The 24,378-nt window shown below is 45.5% G+C and overlaps 1 protein-coding gene across 1 annotated transcript; it reads right to left on the bottom strand.

The window, feature by feature from the left end:
- Positions 1-20,507: 20,507 nt before the first annotated feature.
- Positions 20,508-23,842, bottom strand: LOC126994731 (putative uncharacterized protein DDB_G0275629; the record flags this gene model as incomplete). Its single annotated transcript, XM_050854017.1, has 3 exons — positions 20,508-20,561; positions 23,110-23,175; positions 23,750-23,842. Coding segments are annotated over 3 exons (213 nt in total), but the record flags the coding sequence as incomplete, so codon positions are not given.
- Positions 23,843-24,378: the final 536 nt, after the last annotated feature.

The raw sequence follows: 24,378 nt of genomic DNA, 5'->3' as shown, positions 1-24,378 counted from the left end.
TCCAGACACAATCACCTCTGTGAAGCGCTGGGCACACACAGAGGGGTCTCTATACTGGAAGCAATAATCATTCCACGGGAAATCGGAAAAGTACATTATCAGGTCGTCCCACCGAGCTCAAGCAAAATGCCATAAGCATCGCCTCTTCGGTGGGTCCAGAGGATGTACATGAGCGATAGGACAGGATATAGAAATAAGATTGTGATCGGAGGAGCCCAACGGAAAGATCAGTTTGACTGAGAAAGCAGAAGGATTAGCGGTAAGGAAGAGGTCTAGTATGTTGGGCCTGTCTCCAAGACGGTCGGGAATACGTGTAGGGTGCTGAACCAACTGCTCTAGGTAATTGTGGAGAGCAAAGTTGTAGGCTTGTTCACCAGGCTGGTCAGTGAAAGAGGATGAAAGCCAGGGCTGGTGGTGAACATTGAAATCTCCCAAGATGGAGATTTTAACGAAGGGAGATTGGGTCAATATGTGCTCCACTCTAGAGTTTAGGTAGTCAAAGAATTTTACATAGTTAGTAGAGATAGGTGAGAGATAAACAGCACAGATGTATTTAGTAATAGAATGACAATGAAGTCTTAGCCAGATGGTGGAAAATTCTGCAGAGTCAAGGTCGTTTGCACGAGAACAAGTGATGTCGATGCGTACGAAGGCGCAACATCCAGCTTTGGATTGAAATTAAGGATAGAGATAGTTTTGGATCTTTCTTTTCTTGTATTTAATTCTTACATTTTATTTTATTTGCATCAACTTGTATTAAAACAACTGTTTTATCACTCATTAATTACTCCTAAATGATCTCACCGTCTCGTATCCCTTGAAGCGTGATCCGGCTTAAGTTGTTATTGGAGACTGGTGTTCGGGGATAAACAAGGGAAAAAAGAAAATCTACATTTATTTAAAATGAAATGAAAGTAACTGCCTTACGCAATATTCTATGCTCAGACGATCATAACACTCTGGCATATTCAACGATGGATACAACTTATGACAAACGACATGTCTTAAACATAATACTACAATATGTGCTCAGTTGTTGCCAATAATAATAACACTCGTTATTCCACAAGCAGTGGTTTGTTTCTCTCTGCTTACATCACAATAATTAAGTACTCTCCTCACAAATCCTAATAACACATTCCTATGGTATAATCTACTACAACTTCACGGAAGCACCAAATTATACCACACGCAGTGGTTTCTACCTTTGCTCTACATGGCAATAAAATAATCACAATCCTGTCCCACTCACAATCCTACTACACCTCTTTGTTAGAGTAGGATATCAATGTATTATTATTATTATTTAATATCACCACGAATTAGGCATTCAATTGTCAATGGAAAAACCCACGACAGATAGATCACGCCACCTTATAGGAATGTCGTCCGTCAGTGTTTACCGTCTCAGTTTTGTATGCTTCGCACTCCGATGGTGCGTGGAGGTCACCTTGACATACGTGACCGATTGTAACAATTATTTTCCAACCTGTAACTCGCGACTCCTTCACGAGAGTCCGACTGACACACAACGACAGTCGCTCTCGCTCCGTAGCTTCTTGTACATAAAGGCTACGAATATAATTCGCCTTAAGGAAGCTGAAGTCTTAATCAACACCCTTTAAACGCCCCCCGACAAGCCCGTTACATTTGGTTGGCAGCGGTCACCCCGCGCCTGTGCCTTCGCCACCTCGTTCTCCTCCAAGCCACGAGAACTCACCAACAAACTCCGGGGACAGGCGTACAAGGGAAGAAGGAGTCAACGCACCTGCCGTCCGCGGCAACGCACCTGCCGTCCGCGGCAACGCACCTGCCGTCCGCGGCAACGCACCAGCCGTCCGCGGCATCTCACAAGGCGCCAGCTACGTGCACCTCACGAGGCGCCAGCCACAAGCATCTCACAAGTCGCCACCTACGTGCAACTCACAAGGCGCCAGCTACGAGCATCTCACAAGGCGCCAGCTACGTGCAACTCACTAGGCGCCATCTACAAGCATCTCACAAGGCACCAGCTACATGCAACTCACAGGTCGCCTGCTTCAAGCACCTCACTCGGCGCCAGCTACAAGCACCTCACCGGGCGCCGGCTACAAGCAACTCTACAGGCGTCCAGTCTACAAGCCTCGAGCACACCAGCTACAAGCAACTCTACAGGCGTCCAGCCTACAAGCCTCGAACACACCAGCTACAAGCAACTCTACAGGCGTCCAGCCTACAAGCCTCGAGCACACCAGCTACAAGCAACTCTACAGGCGTCCAGCCTACAAGCCTCGAACACACCAGCTACAAGCAACTCTACAGGCGTCCAGTCTACAAGCCTCGAGCACACCAGCTACAAGCCTACAGGCTCTACAACCTCCAAGCCTCGAGCACACCAGCTACAAGCAACTCTACAGGCGTCCAGCCTACAAGCCTCGAGCACACCAGCTTCAAGCAACTCTACAGGCGTCAAGCCTACAAGCCCCGAGCACACCCACAGGCCTACGCAGCCGATAGCGAGGGCCACAATCTACAAACCGCTCCCCCGCTTCAAGCCAGCACTGCTACGAACCCTGCAAGCCACTCCACGATACGGCAGAAGTATTCACACCTGCAACGAGGAGGCACGCCCCGCTGACTTTGGGACACCCCGCATGCCCCTCGCTCCTCAGCTGGCGGCACCACCGCCGCTGCCGGGAGCTTCGGCCCAAACCTCTTCCGGCAAACGGTCAGCAAGGGTACCCGCGGCCATCTCCCGGTGACTGCAAGCTGTTCCTACTACCGTTTCTTGCAAGGCGTCTTCTCAAGAGGTTACACACCCAAGTCGTCTTATCTGCCACAGCCGCCCATCTCTTACTATAACAAGGACGACGCGGCCATCATACGTCTGGCGGCAGTGTACCGGCTCCCAGCCGCCGCAATCGCGGCCGCTCAAATTGCTGGGTCAGCAGTTTTTCAACCTCCATTGCGAGCTCTCCGATGTCAGCCCATCCCTCACCTCTCACCGCCGCTGTGGCCGCGGCCGAGGTTTCCTGACGCGCCTACAACGACTGCACGTAACCCAGGGCATCACAGGCCGTCGCCCTCTCCACTACATCAGCTGATTAATCTTGGTATTTGTGGATATTCCATTCTTGTCCAAATATGCCGACTCGGCTTATTTTCATTATTGTCCGTGCAGGGGCACGATTTTTTTTATTTCTGTGTTCCTAACGCTGTCATTCAGTCATAATTGTGAGAGTACCGTTCATTCGCATACGATATTGATTCTTTCTTATTGTTTGCTAGCGAGTCTATTGAGTATAGTGTGAGTTCCCTGATCAAAGTTAATCTTCATCAGTGTGCCCTGCCTCCGTTTTCTTTTCACCGCTCGAGAGAAAACGTGAGCATCAATGGTATACTCACTTAACATACCACTTTGTTTATATAGTTATTCTTTCAATATACCCATATCAGTAGGGCATTCCATTATAACCTTAACTTCTATTACGTCTAAACAGGCACCTTGCTAGCCATTCTTTCTTGCCTTTTTAGGGTTTCAACGCAAACTATTCATTCATACACGTTCCGTTTATTGGTTCATATTTACAGCTATCAACATATGCTCCTATTTTGTAAATGATTTACGCCATAGTATGAACAAAGACACTCTCGCTAAACTTGGCGACACCTTTAAACAGTTGGCTAGTCCTTCAAGTAAAGAGGGACTGGAACACGATACCGCAACCGGTGTATTTACTAAGGTAATCTTATGTTCAGGCACTCATTATTTATCAGTTACAGGCTGCAGAATTCGTTCACCCCCGGGTTCGTCTGCATACTTACAACCCGCTCAAGGTTCAAGGACACCCTCACCAGCATCCCCTCGCACCAGCCGCAGTATTACAGGCTCAAAGTAAGGTCTCTCTCACCTGTAGTTTTTGCAAGCAATCAGGACATTCTGAACATTCAAGACAGGGCTCAGATAGGAGGTCAGGAGGTTACAGGGGCGCGCATCATTCATCACACAGGAACCCTAGGCCAAACCATCAGCGGAAGGCTGCCTTTTGCCATATCCACGGGAATTGTTTTCATGATTCAGACAGTTGTTCTGCAATACAAAAGGCCAAGGAGGAACAGAAGTACAAGTCCTCAGCGGACACTAAACCACACTCCTCTTCTCAGATTAAAAAGACATGACTGCGTGACAGCCCCGAGGCGTACATCCAAGTGTCCCTTAAGGAAAATACTAATTGGGAGCAACTTGACTCCGTCATTGCTGCTTGGGACGGACAAGCATAATTGCCCTCCCTTGCAAGGTGGGCAAAAATTTCACTCACCTTTAGCGGCTGACACAGGTGCCACAGTCAATGTCATCTCCGACTCCGCTTACAGGTCTCTGACACGACAGGCGAGTGGGGACATTTGGCCGCTCCAAGAGAACGACCTGAATGTGATAGGTGTGACGGGCACCACTTTGGGAGTCCTTGGGCGAGTACCACTAACAGTCAGCTTACATGAAAAAGTATGTCCCTTTCGAGATTTCTTTATGTCTCTAGCAGGTTTGCTTTACCTGTGGATGGGATCTTAGGATTAAACGCCATGAAAGACCTGCACATAACCATAAACCCTGTAAGCAACGCGATCGTGTATCAAGGCCGACGCATACAGGGGATGGTAAATCCATTGCCTCTGTCACCTGTAATCTCACCCTCAGAGGTGGAAAATGACCAACCCACCACAGACTCAGGGACTGCCACCGCCCAACTGTCACCTCTTACGGTCAAACCACACGAAACCATTGCAGACTTGTGGCGGACAATAACGGCAGTCGTAGAAGGTCCTCATATAGTTCCGGATCGTGCTGCAAAACTTGTTAAAATCCGTTTGCCTAACGCCCCTCCGACGGGCAGTGATGTGTGTATCGACGGAGTTCCTCACATACACCGCGTGACGGTGGAGGCAACTTGCGACAGTCAAGGAAGGAGGTTTTGCAGAGGCATTGGTAATAAACACGCCTGGATCCCCTGTATCCTTAAGACACGGTGTTCGAGTATGCCAGTGTCTAGTGTATGGGAGAAATGTCGCCCCGGAACTAGCTGAATACCCTTCAGCCCAAGTCTCAGGCATAACCTCGGCGTGTCAGGCTTCTCCCGAACAAGACACAGCTAATTTAGAGGCATTCCTAAAAGTTGCACACTATTCCGAAATTATGCCAACCTTAGTCCAGCTTCTGGAACATTATCGGGGGGCGCTTGCTCTACCAGGCGAGCCGCTTGGAGTTACGCAGTGTGCTGAACACCACATTAAGTTAAAACCCAATACAGATCCGGTATATATCAATGCGTACAAGCTCCCCCACAGTCAGAGGGAGGTGGTGCAACAACTTATCTCTGAAATGTTAGAACAAGGTGTCATCAAAGAATCGAATTCCCCGTGGAATTCACCCTTGTTCCTGGTTCCAAAGAAAGACGGTTCTTATCGTCCTGTGATTGATTTCCGGCGTGTGTACACCGCGACCGTGGATGATCATTTTCCGCTTCCCGTTCTTCGAGATCTTCTGATGTGTCTCGGTAGAGGAAATAAAGTCTTTGCGAGTCTTGATTTGGTCAGTGGCTACTGGCAACTGCCCATGGCCCCCGAATCCCGGTAAATAACGGCTTTCAGCACGCCTCATTGCCACTATGAGTGGACGAGGATGCCGTTCGGGCTCAAAGGAGCTCCCTTGACCTTCCAAAGGACAATGAACAGTATTTTTGGTGACTTGCTGGGCAACTCTGTCTATGTGTATTTAGACGACATCATCATAGCAAGTAAAGACGTGCATGCACACAAGGAAACACAAAAAGCAGTCCTACACAGACTTCAAGAGGTCGCATTAAAGCTCAAAATCACCAAATGTGAATTTTTAAAGCCTCGGATCAAGTTCCTGGGGCATGTCGTCCACACAGTGGACGACAAAATAAAGGCTATTATATATATCCGAGTTCCCTCAGCCAACGTCTGCGGACAAGGTACGGTCTTTCTTGGGTGTCGCAGGTTATTACAGGGCTTTCATTAAGGACTTCGCAGCACGCGCGAGTCCCCTAACCCATCTTTTAAAGAAAGACGTACCATTTCAGTGGCTCCCAGCTCAACAAACGAGTTTTGAGGATTTAAAGAAAGCGCTTACACAGGCTCCGGTCCTTGTCTTTCCGGATTTCAAGGACCCCTTTCAGCTTTGTACCGACGCTTCGGCTAGTGGAGTAGGAGCCGCGCTAATGCAAACAGATAAGTCCGGCAAAAAGCATGTGATAGCGTTCGCCAGTCGAGTACTTACAGCTCCGGAAAAGAACTATTCTGTTACCCACCTAGAGGCTCTTGCCATTGTGTGGGCTCTGAAGCATTTTCGTGACATAGTGATGGGGTACAAAATTGTGGTGTATACGGACCACGCGGCGCATAACTGATCTTTCCAGGGAAAAAATATGCACGGTCGTCTGGCAAGATGGTTCTGGCAGATCCAAAAGCATGAACCTGTCCGGAGATAAATACATCACCAGGAGAAAACAAATGTGGTCATAGATGCCTTTATCTCGGAATGTTCCGATAGGCGCGATTACCACCCAGAGGTCATCCACAACTTCACTTCACCTGAGCTACACACTGCTCCAGCTGACCAATTCTGTGTGGAAGAGGTTAATTTACGCCCTCGAGTCGGGAGACGAATCAAACCTTCCTGAATTGCCAGTTCCCTTTTCACAATTCTTCCTATCAGAGGACAACCTCTTTGAGTCATGTAGCCAACCAAACCGGTACCTATAGACCAACTGGTCATCCCAGACATATACGTCCCCGTGACAGCCGCTTCAGTCCATAACACACCCATTCAGGTCACCCAGGAAGAGACAAGACGCTATCTGTCACCAGACGAAAATTTACTGGCCCACATTACGGGTTGATGTAGAAAACATGTCCCATTATTGCGTCGTATTGTGCCTGCCGTAAAGTAAGGGGTCCGTCAAAGGGCCAGCACCTCCATGTTGCAATACCCAGTCGGTATCAGAGGCGCCATGGGATGTTGTTAATATAGACTTACTTACAGCTCCCCCAGAGCCAACATGGCTCGCGCTACTTATTGGTTAATGCGTCGACCAGTTCCCTTCTAGGTTTCTTAGTTCCTAGCGCCTCAAGGACAAGACAGCCACACGCGTGGGCCCATGCCCTCGTGACTCACGTAAGCATGTCCACATTCGTCCTCGAATTCTTTTGGTGACAATGGCACCGAGTTTAGGAACTCAGTATTGAGCGAAATATGCGCTCAGTTTAACATCACGCAATCCTTCATCAGCTTACCACCCAGCTGCTAATGCACTGGGTTGGCGGAGAGGGCTAATAGGGAAAATCTTACAGGTCCTCAGGCCTATCGTGAACGATCTCCACGATAATTGGGAGGATTGGCTATCGCATATAGCCGCTTCCATAAATACGTCGGTAAACGACTCTACGGAAGTCTCCCTACTACATCTTGTATGGGGTAGAACGGAGAAACGTCTTCCCGTACGACTTCCTAACAACCCACAGCAACCTCTCTACAACATTGATAGGTACGCACAACAGCAGATGCATATGTTTTCCAAAGATACACTCAGAAGTTAGGTGTACGTTAAAAGCTACGAAGGTTGAAATGATGTCAAACAACACAAACAGGCCGTCCCAGTGAATTTCAAAGAGGGTGACACAGTCATGATTAAGCAAGCGGAAGGAGTTTCGAAACTGGGGCTAAATTTGGGTCCTTACCGAGTTGTTCGGAATGTCAGGGGTAATCGGTTCAGGGTTCTCGAGTCGAATAGTGGGGTCGATCTAGAAGTTCACAGTGATCGTCTGAAAGTAATTCCTCACCTTGGACCTTGATATTGGTACTTCCCCCTCAGAGTCAAATGTTCAACAAGATAATCCCAACACCCATAGCTATAACTTGAGACCACGGGTTTAAATACTTCATTCCCACACTTTCAGATCATGATGTTGCGTTTCTGACCATCTTGTTGATGTCCCTCGGCTCCCTGCTTGCAACAACACCCATCCACCTGAAGCCTGGTGCCTCACGGCACACCTGTGGAGGAGAGGTCTTCCTCATAGAAGCTGTGCTCTCGTAAAATATCCATACTTCCTTGACCAACAGCACGGACATAATCAGGATAGTCTCAGAAAAACTACTCGGCATGGCAGACGCCATCCGGGCTACCAAGACTAGGGAATCAAAGGCACCTTCTAGTACAAACTCTCTGACTCTTTTTCAACTACTGGAGGATAGGATTATGTTCTTACGGGGAAAAGTTGATGAGGAGTAAACATGGATTATAGTTTTCCTCTGTTCACTCTCAGGTGAGGGGATTGCTCAACATCGTGGGGTCCGCCTCAAAGTTCCTTTTCGGTACGGCTACCGACGAGGACGTTCGCGATTTGCGGGACCACTACGCTCATGTACTTTCCTTTGCTGCTAGAAATCGCAGGGTGATCAACGCCAATTGTAGAAAACTTGCGCAATTGCATACTAACATTGACGAACTGCTAGAGCAGACAAATAAGATGGTAGAGGTTATCAACATAGTTGTCAAACAGATCGACCAGGTGAATCAGTTTCTCCTCCTAGATCAGGCCTTGCATGTATTGGAAAACGTCATTAACTCCGTCGCAACGGCAAATCAGCAGGTTATTAGCAACGTGGTTGACGCAGCGCACGGTAGAGTCACACCTGCCTTGTTCCCTCTACACGATTTGAGGCCGACTGTCCAGATCGGGTATCAAAATTATAGCCTAACACCTTTATTCACCCCGGACATGAGTCAATATTTTTACCCCTTGATTGAGTCCAGCCTCACCCCTGATGCCATATTCATTCATGTTCCCTTTCAGACGGCGGACGTGTTTGAGGCACAATGAAATTGCCCTGTTCCCTTTTCAATAAGGACAGTGTGTTAGCCCTGGACACGTCCTCGTCTCTTGTTCTAATCGCGAAGGATTTCGCCTCTGTATTCAACGGGTAGCTACTCACTCTTGCAGTATTGCAAGGAGACGGTCTTCAGGCGATTCTATTGCTCTGCGCTTCTCTCTTTGCCTTCCTTCCAGTTCGGGAGGGGTATGCGAGATCGCCTCACCGCGTGAACGCGTCTGACGCTCTTTCCCTGTGCCCTTTACAAGCAGCCAACACCAACGCCTGTTTTCCATAAGAACTTTCAGGGTCTGCATTATTTTATTTCCCTCAGTCCTTCTATGTATCGGTCATCTGCCCGGAGGTACCACTTATCAACGGGTTACTGGTCACTATGCCATAGCGGAAGCATGCTATATCCGCTCCACTAACATAACAACGTACCCGTCCCGGATTCGTCTGGTTTTCACGGCCAATATTTCCCATCGAGTGTTTCCTCTACGGTCTCTCGATGACATTCATTTCTCCAGCATCTCGTATGTGACTAATTCCCTTAATTCATTGTCTTTCGCGAACAAAACAGAGTTTGCGGCAACCCTGGAGGAAACGCTGCCTGATTATTTGCATCTCCCCTACCTGTACCCTTGATTTTTTGTACCAATGTTTCTGATGTTCGTCAGTCTCGTCGTCATGTGCTACCTTATTTGGAGAAACTTTGTCCTGCACGATTATTTGGTTGTGCAGACACGGCGACTGGATGCCGGGAGGCCACTGGCAAGGTAGTTTTTCCTTTTCTCAGACAAGTCAGGGGACAGAACCCTGGCTGCTCCTATACTTAACATTGTACTGTGTTTCCCTACTGTATTTTTTTTTTAGGAGCTAGATCAACGTTTCATTGTCTGTAACTATGCCAGTTGATAGTTTCTTATACATGTGTCCTTATATTTATCTTTTGAGAGGTTTCTTATGTTTCATGTCACACACGTTGTGGTTTCCCTCTCCCTATTTTATATTATAATTCCACATCTGTTCTTACATAGCCAGTGTTTTAATATAATTGTATCATAGGCAGTCTGCTTGACAAACTCCCACTATGTATGTTCATGGTACCTAGACTGCTATTTCGATTTTTATATATCGCGAGGTCGCGACCACTGGTAGGTGACCGAGCAGTGTTATAGTAGGATATCAATGTATTATTATTATTTAATATCACCACGAATTAGGCATACAATTGTCAATGGAAAAACCCCACGACAGATAGATCACGCCACCTTATAGGAATGTCGTCCGTCAGTGTTTACCGTCTCAGTTTTGTATACTTAGCACTCCGATGGTGCGTGGAGGTCACCTTGACATACGTGACCAATTGTAACAATTATTTTCCAACCTGTAACTCGCGACTCATTCACGAGAGTCCGACTGACACACAACGACAGTCGCTCTCGCTCCGTCGCTTCTTGTACATATAGGCTACGAATATAATTCGCCTTAAGGAAGCTGAAGTCTTAATCAACACCCTTTAAACGCCCCCCGACAAGCCCGTTACAAGGCAAGTGTTTATAGCTTGCTAAATAAATGTGCCCCATAAAGCAGACGGCTGGGCTAATTGTTAAGTTCAGGCTTAGTTAGTACTCGCAGCGGCGGCCTGGCGCGGTGCAGCGGGGGGCAGGGAACGATAAGTGACGCCCATCACGGGAATGTGCGGCACCGCGCCGGGCGAGGACTCGGGACGCATTGGCTGGTATTCTTAGACGCTTCCTTCTCTTACATCAATCATTTTTAAAGGACTAACAAGAGGTTAAACGCGTCCCCATGAGTGTTTGTTAACGTTTATGGTACAAAAAAGGGTCAATCTACCACCATGCTCATTAAACTACACATGGAAATGCCCACAACTCTTACGAAAGCCTAATGAAATTCCTTGGGCTCCGGAGGGTTTAATAACACGGCCCAGCTTCCCCGCCGCGAGTGAGTGGGATCGCCTTGTATACTGATCCTGTATATATACGTACACATGACGGATTATCGAACATAACGGTTCAAACATTTCCAGGCGAGTTCTTAGCACTCCCTCCTCCCTCCCTCCCCGACACACACATGCGAACACACACCTCTTTCTCGGTATTTGGTATGCAGGAAGTTGAAAACAAGATTAAACACAACCATGAGTTTCACAAATAAAAAATGCTTTAGTAGCCCAATTTCTTTATTAGTATTAGTTGTTTCTGCAATATGGAAGGTCAAACAACATCTCACAAGTTACCATAGTTTATTCTCTTCACAGTTATCATGGAAGGGATGGATGCGTTTTTTTTTTCTCCTAACAGTAAGGAAACAGCTTAAGGGTAAAAAAAAAATCAATGAGGAGGAGGAGGAGGAGGAAGAGGAGGAAGAAAAGGAGGAAGAAGAAAAAGAAAGAAAGAAAGAGAAAGAAAGAGGAAGATGAGGAGGAGGAGAAAGAGAAAGAGGAACAGGAGTAGAAACTGAAGGAGAAGGAAGATGAAACGAAGAGAGAGGCAGAGCAAGAGGAGGAAGAAGATAACTACCTCTATAAAAAAAAAAGAAGGTTATAAGAGTGGCCAAAAGAGAGGGACATCAGCGCCTCCACTCAGCCTCCTTCTCTCTTAGCCTTGATGAAGTGACAGATTTTGTTTCATATTTCGTAAAAACAAAATATTATCAATCACTTTGGGTTCCACGCATCACTTAGCTCGTTCACTTAGTTGTAGAAGAGGTTGGTGGACGTCTAGGTAGTTTGTATAGTGACTGCGTAGATTGCGTGTCCTATTACGTATGTCTTTAGCGGTGGGTGTGTTTTCTGTGCCCTGTTTGCTACTTTGGGTTAATTACTGCTAATGCCACCTTGCCGACCCCCACCCGCGCCTGTTTTCCTCACCGCCTCCCAGACCTTTCCAGCGCCCCCAGGTGTGTAATACCGCCCACTTTGGGGACCACTTAACTAATAGATCTCTTAAAGGCCTACCGTACAATCCTATCTAAAGTGTTACTCTGAGCACACTTTACACTCTCTCTTTGCGTCACAAACCACGATATAAGCATCTCTCTCTCTCTCTCTCTCTCTCTCTCTCTCTCTCTCTCTCTCTCTCTCTCTCTCTCTTGACCACCCACCTACACACAACCACACACCCACACACACCAACCCACACACCCGCACCCACACCCACACACACAAAACACCCCGCGCACAATGTGGACGCGGGCGGCAGCAAACTCGACCTCGTTGGCTTTGTGTTTGTCGAATAAATGTAAGCCAATTTTATAAGCCGCTTTGGTGCAAGGATTTATTATACGTCCCGCCATGACACACACACACACACACACACACACACACACACACACACACACACACACACACACACACACACACACACACACACACACGGGCGATTACGAGTCCAACACGTGATTAGGCCGTGGTGAATTATACACACACACACACACACACACACACACGCACGCACGGGCGATTACGAGTCCAACACGTGATTAGGCCGTGGTGAATTATACACACACACACACACACACACACACACACACACACACACACACACACACACACCATATCTCTCCCCCACACCATCTCTCCCACACAAACAAACAAACAAACACACATACATTTACATATATATGTCTTTGTTGTATTGGCAAAACCTACGACGCCCGATTTCTCCATATCTGTGAGAGAGAGATTTACATAGATTTACATAGAAAATCAGACCACACAGACCCCATGGTCCAGACTTGGTGGTCTGTCCTTAAACCTAAGTGATTTTACATTAATCAGAAGACTCCAAAACGTTGCATTTCTACTCTAGTTGATATTAAGTTGAAGGAAGTGACGGTCGAGCTTATTTTTGAAGGAGTCAATCGTGTTACACTGGACCACTGATGGTGGGAGCTTATTCCATTCTCGCACTACAACGTTGGTGAAGAAAAATTTGGTGCAGTCTGAATTTACTTGTCTACATCTGAGTTTTACGCCATTGTTCCTCGTGCGCAAAGTGTCATCGATCATAAACAATGATGATCTGTCTACATTCGTGAAACCATTAAGTATTTTAAAACATTCGATCAGTTTTTCCTCGAGGCGACGTTTCTCAAGAGAGAACATGTTAAGGGTAGAAAGCCTTTCTTCGTAGGATTTGTTGCGCAAGGAAGGGATAATTTTCGTTGCCCGACGCTGAACACCTTCTAATTCAGCAATATCCTTTGCATGGTGGGGAGACCAAAACTGTACCGCATATTCCAAGTGGGGTCTGACTAAACTGTTGTAGAGCAGAGTATTACATCTTTATTCTTAAATAAAAAGTTTCTTTTCATGAAGCCCAACATTCTGTTCGCTTTATTTGCTGCATCGATGCATTGCTGTGAGAATTTGAGGTTTGACGATATTTTGACCCCCAAGTCCTTGACGCATTGAACGCTTTGGTTTAACGCCGCGCATTTCGTAATCAAACTTCTTATTCCTCGTTCCAACTTGAAGGACCTGGCACTTGTCTACGTTAAAGGCATCTCCATCTATCCGACCAAGCTGAAATTTTGTGCAAATCCTCTTGGAGGCTTTGCCTGTCTTCGTCAGTGAGAACCGAGTTACCAATCTTTGTGTCGTCTGCAAATTTACTAATGCGGTTATTGAGTCCAACATCCACGTCGTTGATGTAAATAATGAAGAGCACTGGGCCAAGAACCGAGCCCTGAGGGACACCACTAGTGACCGGCGCCCACTCTGAGTTAAATCCGTCAATCACTACTCTTTGTTGTCTGTTGCTCAACCAATTCGCGATCCATTGGTTTACCTGACCGTCAATACCTATTTGCTTTAATTTGTAAAGTAATTTTTGATGCGGGACTTTATCAAACGCTTTCTGAAATCAAGATAGACTACGTCCAGTGATTTGGTTACGTCATAAACAGTGAAGAGGTCGTTATAAAAGGTTAATAGATTTGATAGGCAGGATCTTTTGTTTCGGAAGCCATGTTGTGAGTCCCCAATTAATGAGTGGTTTTCAAGGTAACTCACAATTTTGTCTCTAATTATGCCCTCAAGTAGCTTACCTACAACCGAAGTTAGACTAATGGGCCTGTAATTACCTGGTACTTTTTTGTCTCCTTTCTTAAAAATCGGTGTCACGTTAGCCTTTTTTCCAATCTGAAGGACAATGCCTTGTCGCAAGGACATATTGAATACGGTTGTGAGGGAGAGGTATTTCGCTCTTTGTTTCTTTCAGCAAGAGTTGGATATACTTTATCAGGTCCAGGACTTTTTATTTGTTTTAAGTGATTTGAGGGCTTTAAGGACTTCATCGGGTTTTATTTCAAAGTTAGACAATGCATGCTCAGGATTTACATTAGTACTGGTGTTGTTGGTGGTGGTGGGAGGACTGTTATTATTAAACACCGAGGAAAGTAATTATTTAATAGAGTTTGCAACGTGTTGGCTGTCAGTCACTAGTGCACCGTCGCTGTTTGTTAAAGGTCCAATTCCACTTCTGATCGCCTTTCTGTTGTTTATGTAACTGAAGAAGGATTTTCGGATTATTTTTACAGTTGGCTGCAATATTTTCTTCATATCTACGCTTTGCCTGATGCACTAATCTTTTACTCGTCGCCTTGCATCATTGTAAAGTCTAATGTTTTCGGGCGATGCTTTGGTCTTTCAACCTGTAAGACAATTTTCTCTCCTTGACTGACTGTTTAATTTCGCTATTAAACCAAGGTGGACTTTTATTAGTGTTAATTCGCTTCGCACAAGGGAACAATGTGTCCTGCTGAGTGAGTAAGTGATTTTTAAAAGTTTAGCCAGGCGTCCTCTGCATTGCCGTCATCTGATAGTTGCATATCTATTAGTTTTCGTCGGATTTCTACGAAGTTGGCTCTTTTGAAATTGGGCACCTTAACTTTATTTTCAGTCACCGATGTTTGAGCTCTAATGTCAACGCGCACTAGTTTATGATCGCAGGAACCGAGGTGTTCTCCTACCGTGACATTACTGACTAGGTTAGAGAGAGAGAGAGAGAGAGAGAGAGAGAGAGAGAGAGAAAAACTCCTATAGTGAAGTGCATTAACTCTAGTGTCTTCCCGAGCAGTGAGGTAGCTACGAGCAAGCCATAACTAACACTGTCACCAACTATTATAAATAATTATTATTATATCAGTGCGGAAAACAGCCAGCACTGAACTCATAAAGAAACCACGCTTGCCTTTGTCTCACGGCGTCTAGAGAGGGGAGAGAAAGAGGGAGAGAGGTCCATATTATTTCCCCTATTCCTTCCTACTCCTATTGCACGTATTATTCCCTCCTTCCTACTCCCATTACGACCATTTCCCAAGGCCACAGAAATGAGTTACAGGGTTTTCATGGTGATTTTTCCCGTTCAAGATGCAGAAGCCGAGTAAACTATCACCAGGATCACAAAACAATAAATGAAAACCCCAGCAACTTATACGAGAGGCTTTTCAACATCACAAAACAGTCCATGAAAAGCCCAACAACTTCTACGAGAGGCTTTTCAAACATCACAAAACAGTTCATGAAAGGCTCAACAACTTCTACGAGAGGCTTTTCAAACATCACAAAACAGTCCATGAAAAGCCCAACAACTTCTACGAGAGGCTTTTCAAACATCACAAAACAGTCCATGACAAGCCCAACAACTCCTACGAGAGGCTTTTCAAGCAGGCGCAGTGAGGCGCCGATATGTTTAAGAATACGGGCTTTTATCGTGGCGTCTAGATAAAGAGAGGGAGGGAGAAGGCGAGTGAAAGACCCTTGACACACCCTTACTGGCAGCACTGGAAATGCCAGGTTAACCACACACACACACACACACACACACACACACACACACACACACACACTCACCTCGAGGCGCTGCCAGGTGAGTGAACAGAGCTTCACTGTTCCGTCTCTCCGGGGGCCAGAAGTAACTAAACGTCTTTTTGTGAACAAGCTTAGCCTAAAGTGCTTCTTCAGACTGTCAACAGGTTAATAGCGGTAGAAGTAAAGAGATGATAGAGGAGGTGGTGGTGGTTGGTTGGTGGTAATAAGTAATAATAAGTAGTACCGTACTGGTAGTAGTAGTAGCAGTAGTAGTAGTAGTAGTAGTAGTATTAGTAGTAGTAGTATTAGTAGTAGTAGAAGTAAAATTAGTAGTAGTAATATAAGAACAAGAACAAGAACGAGAAGTAGGAGAATATTAACAATAGAAGTAGTAGCAGCAGAAGTATGTAGTCTTATAGTTGGTAGTAATAATGAAGGTAGTAGTAGTAGTAGTAGTAGTAGTAGTAGTTAGTAGTAAAATCAACATACATCAACAAAACTAGTGGCTATGCATTGTTTCATGGGAGTAGCAACCGGTAGTAAAAGTGGCAACGTAGCAGCAGTAGTAGTAGTAGTAGTAGTAGTAGTAGTAGTACATATAGTATTAGCAGGTAGCAACAGTAGTCATAGTAGTAGCCTTGCAGTACTAAGAAATAAGTAGCAGTCATTCTCCTGGAAACATGGAAACATGGACTAGCAGGCAGCAGAAAGCCTGTTGGCTCATTACTAGGCTGCCTGCGTTCAGTCACTTAATCAATCCGTTTGCCACAGGAATGGCTTGCAGGGAAGGATTAAAGCACTTGTGTACCTACTCTTGGGAACGTTCAGTTCACACCCGTTGCAGCAAAGTGGCGATCAATGCGTTTCTTGAAGGAGTTGATGGTCTCTGCGCTAACCACTTCTGCAGGAAGGCTGTTCCAGTGGCGAACAACTCTATTCGAGAAATAACTCCTGCCGATGTCGGTATTGCATCGCTTTGCTTGAATTGTTTTTCCGTTGTTTCTTGTTCTCAGGTTAGTTTGTAGTGTGAAGAGTTTGGAGTGATCAACGTTGCTGAGCTTGTTCAGGTACTTAAAGACTTGTATCATGTCTTCCCGCAGTCGTCTCTTTTCCAACGTGAAGAGGTTGAGTCGCTCGAGTCGTTCTTCATAGGGTTTCGTCCTCAGTGATGGTATCATCTTCGTGGCGCGGCGCTGTACTCTCTCAAGTAATCCAATGTCTTTCCTGTAATTAGGAGACCAGAATTGCACGGCGTATTCCAGGTGGGGCCTTACCAGCGAATTATACAAGGATAACATAACTCCCGGCGTCTTGTATTCGAAGTTCCTCGATATGAACCCAAGCATTGTATTGGCTTTCTTACAGGCGGACTTGCAGTGTTTTGTTTGATTCAAGTCACTGCTGATGGTGACCCCGAGGTCTCTTTCCTCTTGCACAACATGTAGTGGTTCGCCACCCATGCGGTATATGTGGTTGCTGTTTCTGGATCCGATATGCATTACTTTACATTTCGTAGTGTTGAAGGACATCTGCCATTTTTCTGACCAACGAGTGATCTGGTCCAGGTCTCTCTGGATAATTTCGCAGTCTGCCGTCGTGAGGGCCTTCCCACCCACCTTTGTGTCGTCGTCAAATTTTGAAAGATTGGATTTTAATCCTAGTTCTAGGTCGTTGATATATATAATGAAAAGTATGGGTCCCAGCACTGACCCCTGTGGCACTCCACTTGTGACCGGGAGCCCCTCGGAGGCCTGTCCGTTGAGTACAACTCGTTGTTTTCTTTCAGTGAGCCAGTCTTTGATCCACGCTGTCAGATCGTCGCCTAATCCCGCCGACTTAAGTTTCTTGAGGAGTCTTTCATGTGGCACTTTGTCAAAGGCTTTCTGAAAGCCTAGATATATAACATCACTGGGGATATGATTATCCCAGTTTTCATAGATACCTTGGAAGAAGTCCAATAAATTGGTTAAGCATGAGCGCTTGTTCCTGAAACCGTGCTGAGCATCGGAAATGATGTTGTTGTCTTCAAGGAACCTAACGAGTTTGTCTCTGATGATCTTCTCGAGGATTTTTCCCGCCACTGAGGTCAAGCTGATTGGTCTGTAGTTTAGGGCCACACTTTTGTCTCCCTTTTTGTAGATCGGTGTTACGTTCGCTTGTTTCCAGTCTTTCGGGACTTTGTTTTGTTGTAGTGACAGATTGTAGATGGCGGTGAGTGGCTTGAGGATTTGCTGCTTGAGTTCCTTGAGCAGCCTGGGCGACAAGTCATCGGGTCCGGTAGACTTGTTTGTCTCGAGTTTGTCTAGGTACTTTTTCACATCCCGTTCGTCGATTGTACCAATTTCTAGGGGAGTGATTCCCATCGGTGGGGAAGGGCTCTCGGGTATGGACTGGGTATTCTCGACCGTGAACACAGACGCGAAGTTCCTGTTTAGGATTTCGACCATTTGTCTACTGTCCTGTGTTAGTACGTCACTTTCATGTTTTAGGGGACCGATATTGCTTTTTGTCTTCTTTTTGGTTCTTATATACGTGAAGAACTTTTTCGGGTTGGACTTGGTACGGCACCGGTCATAAGCCACCTTGAACCATAGCAACACTGCAGGGGTCACGAACTGTTGGTGGTAGCGAGTGTTCTAAGTGCTAATCGGTTCACGGATAGAGAAAGTCATATCCGCCAGAGAGACAAAGGAAATACACTTAATGAGTTTGCAATAAACGACTTAATGAGTCTGCGCTTACAGCGCTACATGTTCTTTGTCACTGAGGAGAAGCACACAATTTAAGCGGTGACTGCTACAAGCTTATCCCGATAGCACCGACGGGCCAAATCTGTGGCTTTACCGTGTAGCAGCGACGGGCCAAATCTGTGGCTTTACCGTGTAGCAGCGACGGGCCAAATCTGTGGCTTTACCGTGTAGCAGCGACGGGCCAAATCTGTGGCTTTACCGTGTAGCAGCGACGGGCCAAATCTGTGGCTTTACCGTGTAGCAGCGACGGGCCAAATCTGTGGCTTTACCGTGTAGCAGCGACGGGCCAAATCTGTGGCTTTACCGTGTAGCAGCGACGGGCCAAATTTGTGGCTTTACATGTAGCAGCGACGGGCCAAATTTGTGGCTTTACCGTGTAGCAGCGACGGGCCAAATTTGTGGCTTGAAGTGTAGCAGCGACGGGCCAAATTTGTATCTTTACCTGCAGCAGCGACGGGCCAAATTTGTGGCATTACCTTGCAGCAGCGACGGGCCAAATTTGTGGCTTTACGTGCAGCAGCGACGGGCCAAATTTGTGCCATGATTTAAACCCCTCATAATAAATTATACATAATCCCATCACAAATGCTTTGATGTATATTATGAAATGGTTTATGTGAGGGGTAATTTTTTTTCTCATTTTTCTCGCTTGGGGGGACCATTAAAGACACATGATCCCCGCTGCTGCCACCACCGGGTTAAATAGAAAGTCGAGTGCAGCGAGACCGCGGGAGGGGGAGAGGTATGAAGCGAGCAAGTTGAAAAAGCAGTCAGCATGAAAATATCGATAGAAGATAGAAGGAAAGGTAGTACTGCGGCGAAAGTTAAGAGGTAGAGGAGGGGAACTGATGAGACGAAAAGTTTATCACGCAAACTTTGACGAAATTTCTAGTGGATTTTTTTTTTTTTTTTTACGTCTATGCCTATAGCGCCGGTAGGCTGCTTGAGGGGCCTGTATGGTAGTTGGTCCCAGCCCGTCACGGCGCAGGCAAGTGTTTATAGTGGCGCCATCTTCTCTTGCCTCATGCTGCCCCCCGGAATTCCTTCTTGATTCATTTGGATGGTTTCCTCTAGAGTCCAGTTTGATGGGTGGTCTTCAGGACAGCATGTGGGTAGTTTTAAGCCACTCGGCGGTGACTGAAAAATCCCAGGTGGTAACGAGGGGATTCGAACTCGAGTCGTCCATCACGCGGTGAATATGGGCCCAGCACGCTACCACTCAGCCACCGCCTACCCCAATTTCACAGACACATTCGATCGTTTGGAATACTCGATCACGTACAGACTTATTCATTCCAACAAGAGAAGATGGCCTACTATAAACACTTGCCTGCGGCTGGGGCCGACTACCATCTAGGCCCCTCACGAATAGCCTATCGGCGCTATAGGCGTACACGTAAAATAAAAATAAAAAAACGTACCACAGAGTAAGGAAAAGTGAAGTATCGATTCTGGTATCCGTCACCCAAATTTTTTCTTCCATTTTCTTCTACTTCCTGAACCTGAGTTTACCGAGCTTGAACCATTTGATACTTTGTCCGAACGTCTTTTTTGGGTGGGAGGAGGAGGGAGGGACTGAGCACTTTATCTACGTAGCCTTTACTGATCTACATTACTTATGGAAAACCTCAATCAGGTCACCCGGTAGAAGGGGGCTTCGTGGTGAAGTGGTTAGCACACTCGGCTCACAACCGAGAGAGCCCGGGTTCGATTCCCGGGCGGAGTGGAAAAATTTTGGCGGCTTTTCCAATACCCTACGCCCCTGTCCACCCAGCAGTGAATGGGTACCAGGTATTAATCGGGGGTTGCGTCCCGTCTCCTGGCATCTGTTCCCTTCTATAATTCCTTCCCCTTCTGTCTCTCTCCGGCATATGACTACAGATGTTGCGCCGACTAAACGAAACTTTCCTTTTCACCCGGCAGTCCAAATCTTTCCAGTGAATGAAAATTGAACTTCTTTAGGCCCCTTTCACACGAGCGGTTTCTGCCGCTGCGGCACGTGCCGGACGGTTTAGCTTTACATTGACTCTTATGGGTGCTTTCACACGAAGCCGGAGCGGGTGGACTGCCGGTCCGGCAGCCGCACCCTGCCGGACTGCCAGCAAGAACGCAGGGGCAGAAATGCCGCACAGCGGTTTCGGTGGTCATGTGTTGCTATGGGCACCCTCACACATGTGGTGTTTGCCGCGTGCATCGAGGGATAGTTGTCTGTCAACACTGGGAGGAAGGCCACGCGACCACTTTGCATCATTGGAAAAGCTGGTATGCACTATATTTCCCATCGTATGAACTTTCAATTAATGTATATTGAAAATGTAAGTGTCTTACATATTAATTCTGTATACCTCTGTACAACAAATATCTACATATAAATTTCAGGGTTATGACTAATTAAAAATTATCATGACACGGAGCTGCTGATCTCCGAGATTGAAAGACGGCCTTGTTTGTGGGATCCCTCAAGAGAGGATTACAAATATGACTGAAGGAGATACCGAGGCGGATGCAGCAGACACCGCACTTGACCGTAGATGTCCAGGTGCCGTGCGGCTGCCGCTCGCCGGAGCGTCAGAAACCGCTCGTGTGAAAGGGGCCTTATTAGTCCTTCTCTGCGTTGCAAGTTTCTAAGTCTTTGGATATTTCTGCTTTGTGTATGAACGTATCCGTATTTACCTGTGTATCGACCCTCACCTGAGTCACGGCCGTCAGCTCACGTAACAAAGACAGGCAACAATGCAGAGAGGCGGAGGTGAGGAAAGCGATGAGGTATTCAGAATAAAAGTATTGGAAGGTGACGAACGTTTGGGTCCGTAAAGATTAGGTTATGAGAAGGACTAATGAAAGAGTATTGATGATTTGTATGTGTGTGTGTGTGTGTGTGTGTGGAGATAGATAGATAGACAGATAGAGAGAGAGAGAGAGAGAGAGAGAGAGAGAGAGAGAGAGAGAGAGAGAGAGAGAGAGAGAGAGAGAGAGAGAGAGACCGACCGACCGACCGACAGACAGACAGACTCATGTACCACTCTTTTAGTAAACCAATTCTTGCCTATGTCCTTGTTTAATTTGAACTTATCCACTTTTTAAACCCATTACTGCGTGTCCTACCCAGTTCTCTTACCATTAGAACCTTACTAATACCCCTTATTAAAGCCCTTCAACCATTTATATACCTCGATCAAGTCTCCTCACATCCTCCGCCTTGCTAGAGAATGTAAGTTTATTTGTTTAAATCTTTCCTCAAATGGCAAGTTTTTAACCCGTGAATTATCTTTGTCATCCTCCTCTGTACCGATTCCAGCATTTTGACATACATTCTATAGTAAGGTGACCAAATTTGAATCGCATAATCAACTGGAGGTCTAATTAATGGTAAACTCAGCTTGACATACATTTGACATACATTCTATAGTAAGGTGACCAGAACTGCACTGCATAATCAAGATGAGGTCTAACTAATGCTAAATGCAGCTTGACATACATTTCACTTACATTCTATTGTAAGGTGACAAAAACTGAACCGCATATTCAAGATGAGGTCTATCTAGTGCTAAATACAGCTTGAGGATGACTTCGGCGCTTCTGTTGCTTACGCTTCTTGAAATGAATCCGTGAACCATCTCTGTCATCCTCCTCTGTACCGATTCTATCATTTTCATATCCGTTCTATAGTAAGGTGACCAAATCTGAACCGCATAATCAATATGAATCTAACTAATGCTAAATGCAGCTTGACAGACATTTGACATACATTCTATAGTAAGGTGACCAGAACTGCACCGCATATTCAAGATGAGGTCTAGCTAACGACAAATACAGCTTGAGGATGACTTCGGCGCTTCTGTTGCTTACGCTCCTTGAAATGAATCCCAGTATCCGTGAACCATCTTAGTCATCCTCTGTACCAATTCCAGCATTTTGACATCCATTCTATAGTAAGGTGACCAGAACTGCACCGCATATTCAAGATGAGGTCTAACTAATACCACATGCAGCTTGAGGATGACTTCGGCGCTTCTGTTGCTTACGCTCCTTGAAATGAATCCCAGTACCCGCAAGCCATCTTAGTCATTCTCCTTTGTACCGATTCAAACATTTTTATATCCATTCTATAGTAAGGTGACCAGAACAGAACCGCATAATCAAGATGAGGTCTAACTAATGCCAAATGCAGCTTGACATACATTTGACATACATTCTATATTAAGGCGGCCAATACTGCACCGTATAATCCAGATGAGGTCTAACTAATGCTAAATACAGATTCAGGATGACTTCGGCGCTTCTGTTGCTTACGCTCCATGAAATGAATTCCAGTACCTTTGAACCATCTCAGTCCTCTGTACCGATTCTAACATTTTGATATCCATTCTATAGTAAGGTGACCAGAACTGAACCACATATTCAAGATGAGGTCTAACTAATGCTAAATCCAGCTTGACATATACATTTGACATCCATTCTATAGTAAGGTGACCAGTACTGCACCGCATGTTCAAGATGAGGTCTAACTAATGCTAAATCCAGCTTGAGATGTACATTTGACATCCATTCTATAGTGTGTGTGTGTGTGTGTGTGGGGGGGGGGGGTTGTCGGTGTATATGTGTGTGTGTGTGTGTGTGTGTGTGTGTGTAGTAGTAGTAGTAGTAGTGGTAGTAGACGGAGTAGTAGTAGTAGTAGTAGTAGTAGTAGTAGTAGTAGTAGTAGTAGCTGTTGTTATTATTGTTATTGTTATTGTTGTTGTTGTTGTTGTTCTTCTTCTTCTTTTTCTTCTTCTGCTTGTTCTTATTCATGTTCTAGTTCTAGTTCTAGATCTAGTTGTTGTTGTTGTTTTTGTTGTTATTGTTGTTGTTGTTGTTGTTAGTATTGGCTACGATGCGCTCCGTGAAGTCTCGGATGAGTGACTCTCCAGCCGACAGTCTGAAATGATCGTTCAGGCTTGTTAATAATTCTCTAACTTCTCTGCCTCCCTTCGCTTCTTCCTTCTTCCCTCCCAACTCTCCTCCACCAGTTATAGTCTTCCTCTCCCTCCTCCTCCTCCTCCTCCTCCTCCTCACTTTTGCACACTGACGTTTTTGGTACTAGTTGCGAGTGAATGGCCTTGGAAGGAAGATTATTAATATTACGGAATTATTAGTGTTATTATTATTATTATTATTATTATTATTATTATTATTATTATTATTATTATTATTATTATTATTTTAGTTGTTGTTGTAGTAGTAATAGTAGTAGTAGTGGTAATAGTAGTAGTAGTAGTAGAATTAGAAGTAGGAGTAAGTCGCAGTAGTAGTAGTAGTAGTAGTAGAATTAGTAGTAGTAGTAGTAGTAGTAGTAGTAGTAGTAATAGTAGTAGTAGTAGTAGAATTAGAAGTAAGAGTAAGTCGCAGTAGTTGTAGTAGTAGTAGAAGTAGTAGTAGTAATAATATTATTATTATTATTACTATTATTATTATTATTATTATTATTAGTAGTAGTAGTAGTAGTAGTAGTAGTAGAATTAGAAGTATGAGTAAATAGTAGAAGTAATAGTAGTAGTAGTAATAGTAATAGTAGTAGTAGTAGTAGTAGTAGTAGTAGTAGTAGTAGTAGTAGTAGTAGTGCCCCTATAAAAAGAGTTTAAAAGAGTAGCCAAAAGTGAGGTTCAAGTCGTAGGCAGGAGGAAATACAGACGAAGGAAGGCTATTCTAGAGTTAACCTGCGTGAGGGATGAAAGAACGAAGATGCTGGTTAACTCTTGCATAAGGGATTTGGATAGCAGAGGGGTGAGCAGGAGTAGAAAGTCGTGTGCAGCGGGGCCTCGGGAGGTGTGGAGGCATGGAGTTAGCAAGTTCAAAAGAGCAGTCAGCGTGAAAATATCGATAGAAGATAGAAAGAAAGGCAACATCAGTAAGAGGAAGAGAATCGATGAGAC

The sequence above is a fragment of the Eriocheir sinensis genome, unplaced genomic scaffold (genome assembly GCF_024679095.1).
Source record: "Eriocheir sinensis breed Jianghai 21 unplaced genomic scaffold, ASM2467909v1 Scaffold859, whole genome shotgun sequence".
NCBI classification, from domain to species: domain Eukaryota; kingdom Metazoa; phylum Arthropoda; class Malacostraca; order Decapoda; family Varunidae; genus Eriocheir; species Eriocheir sinensis.
The sequence above is the reverse complement of the archived record's forward strand: the minus strand, read 5'-3'. Positions and strand labels throughout refer to the sequence as shown.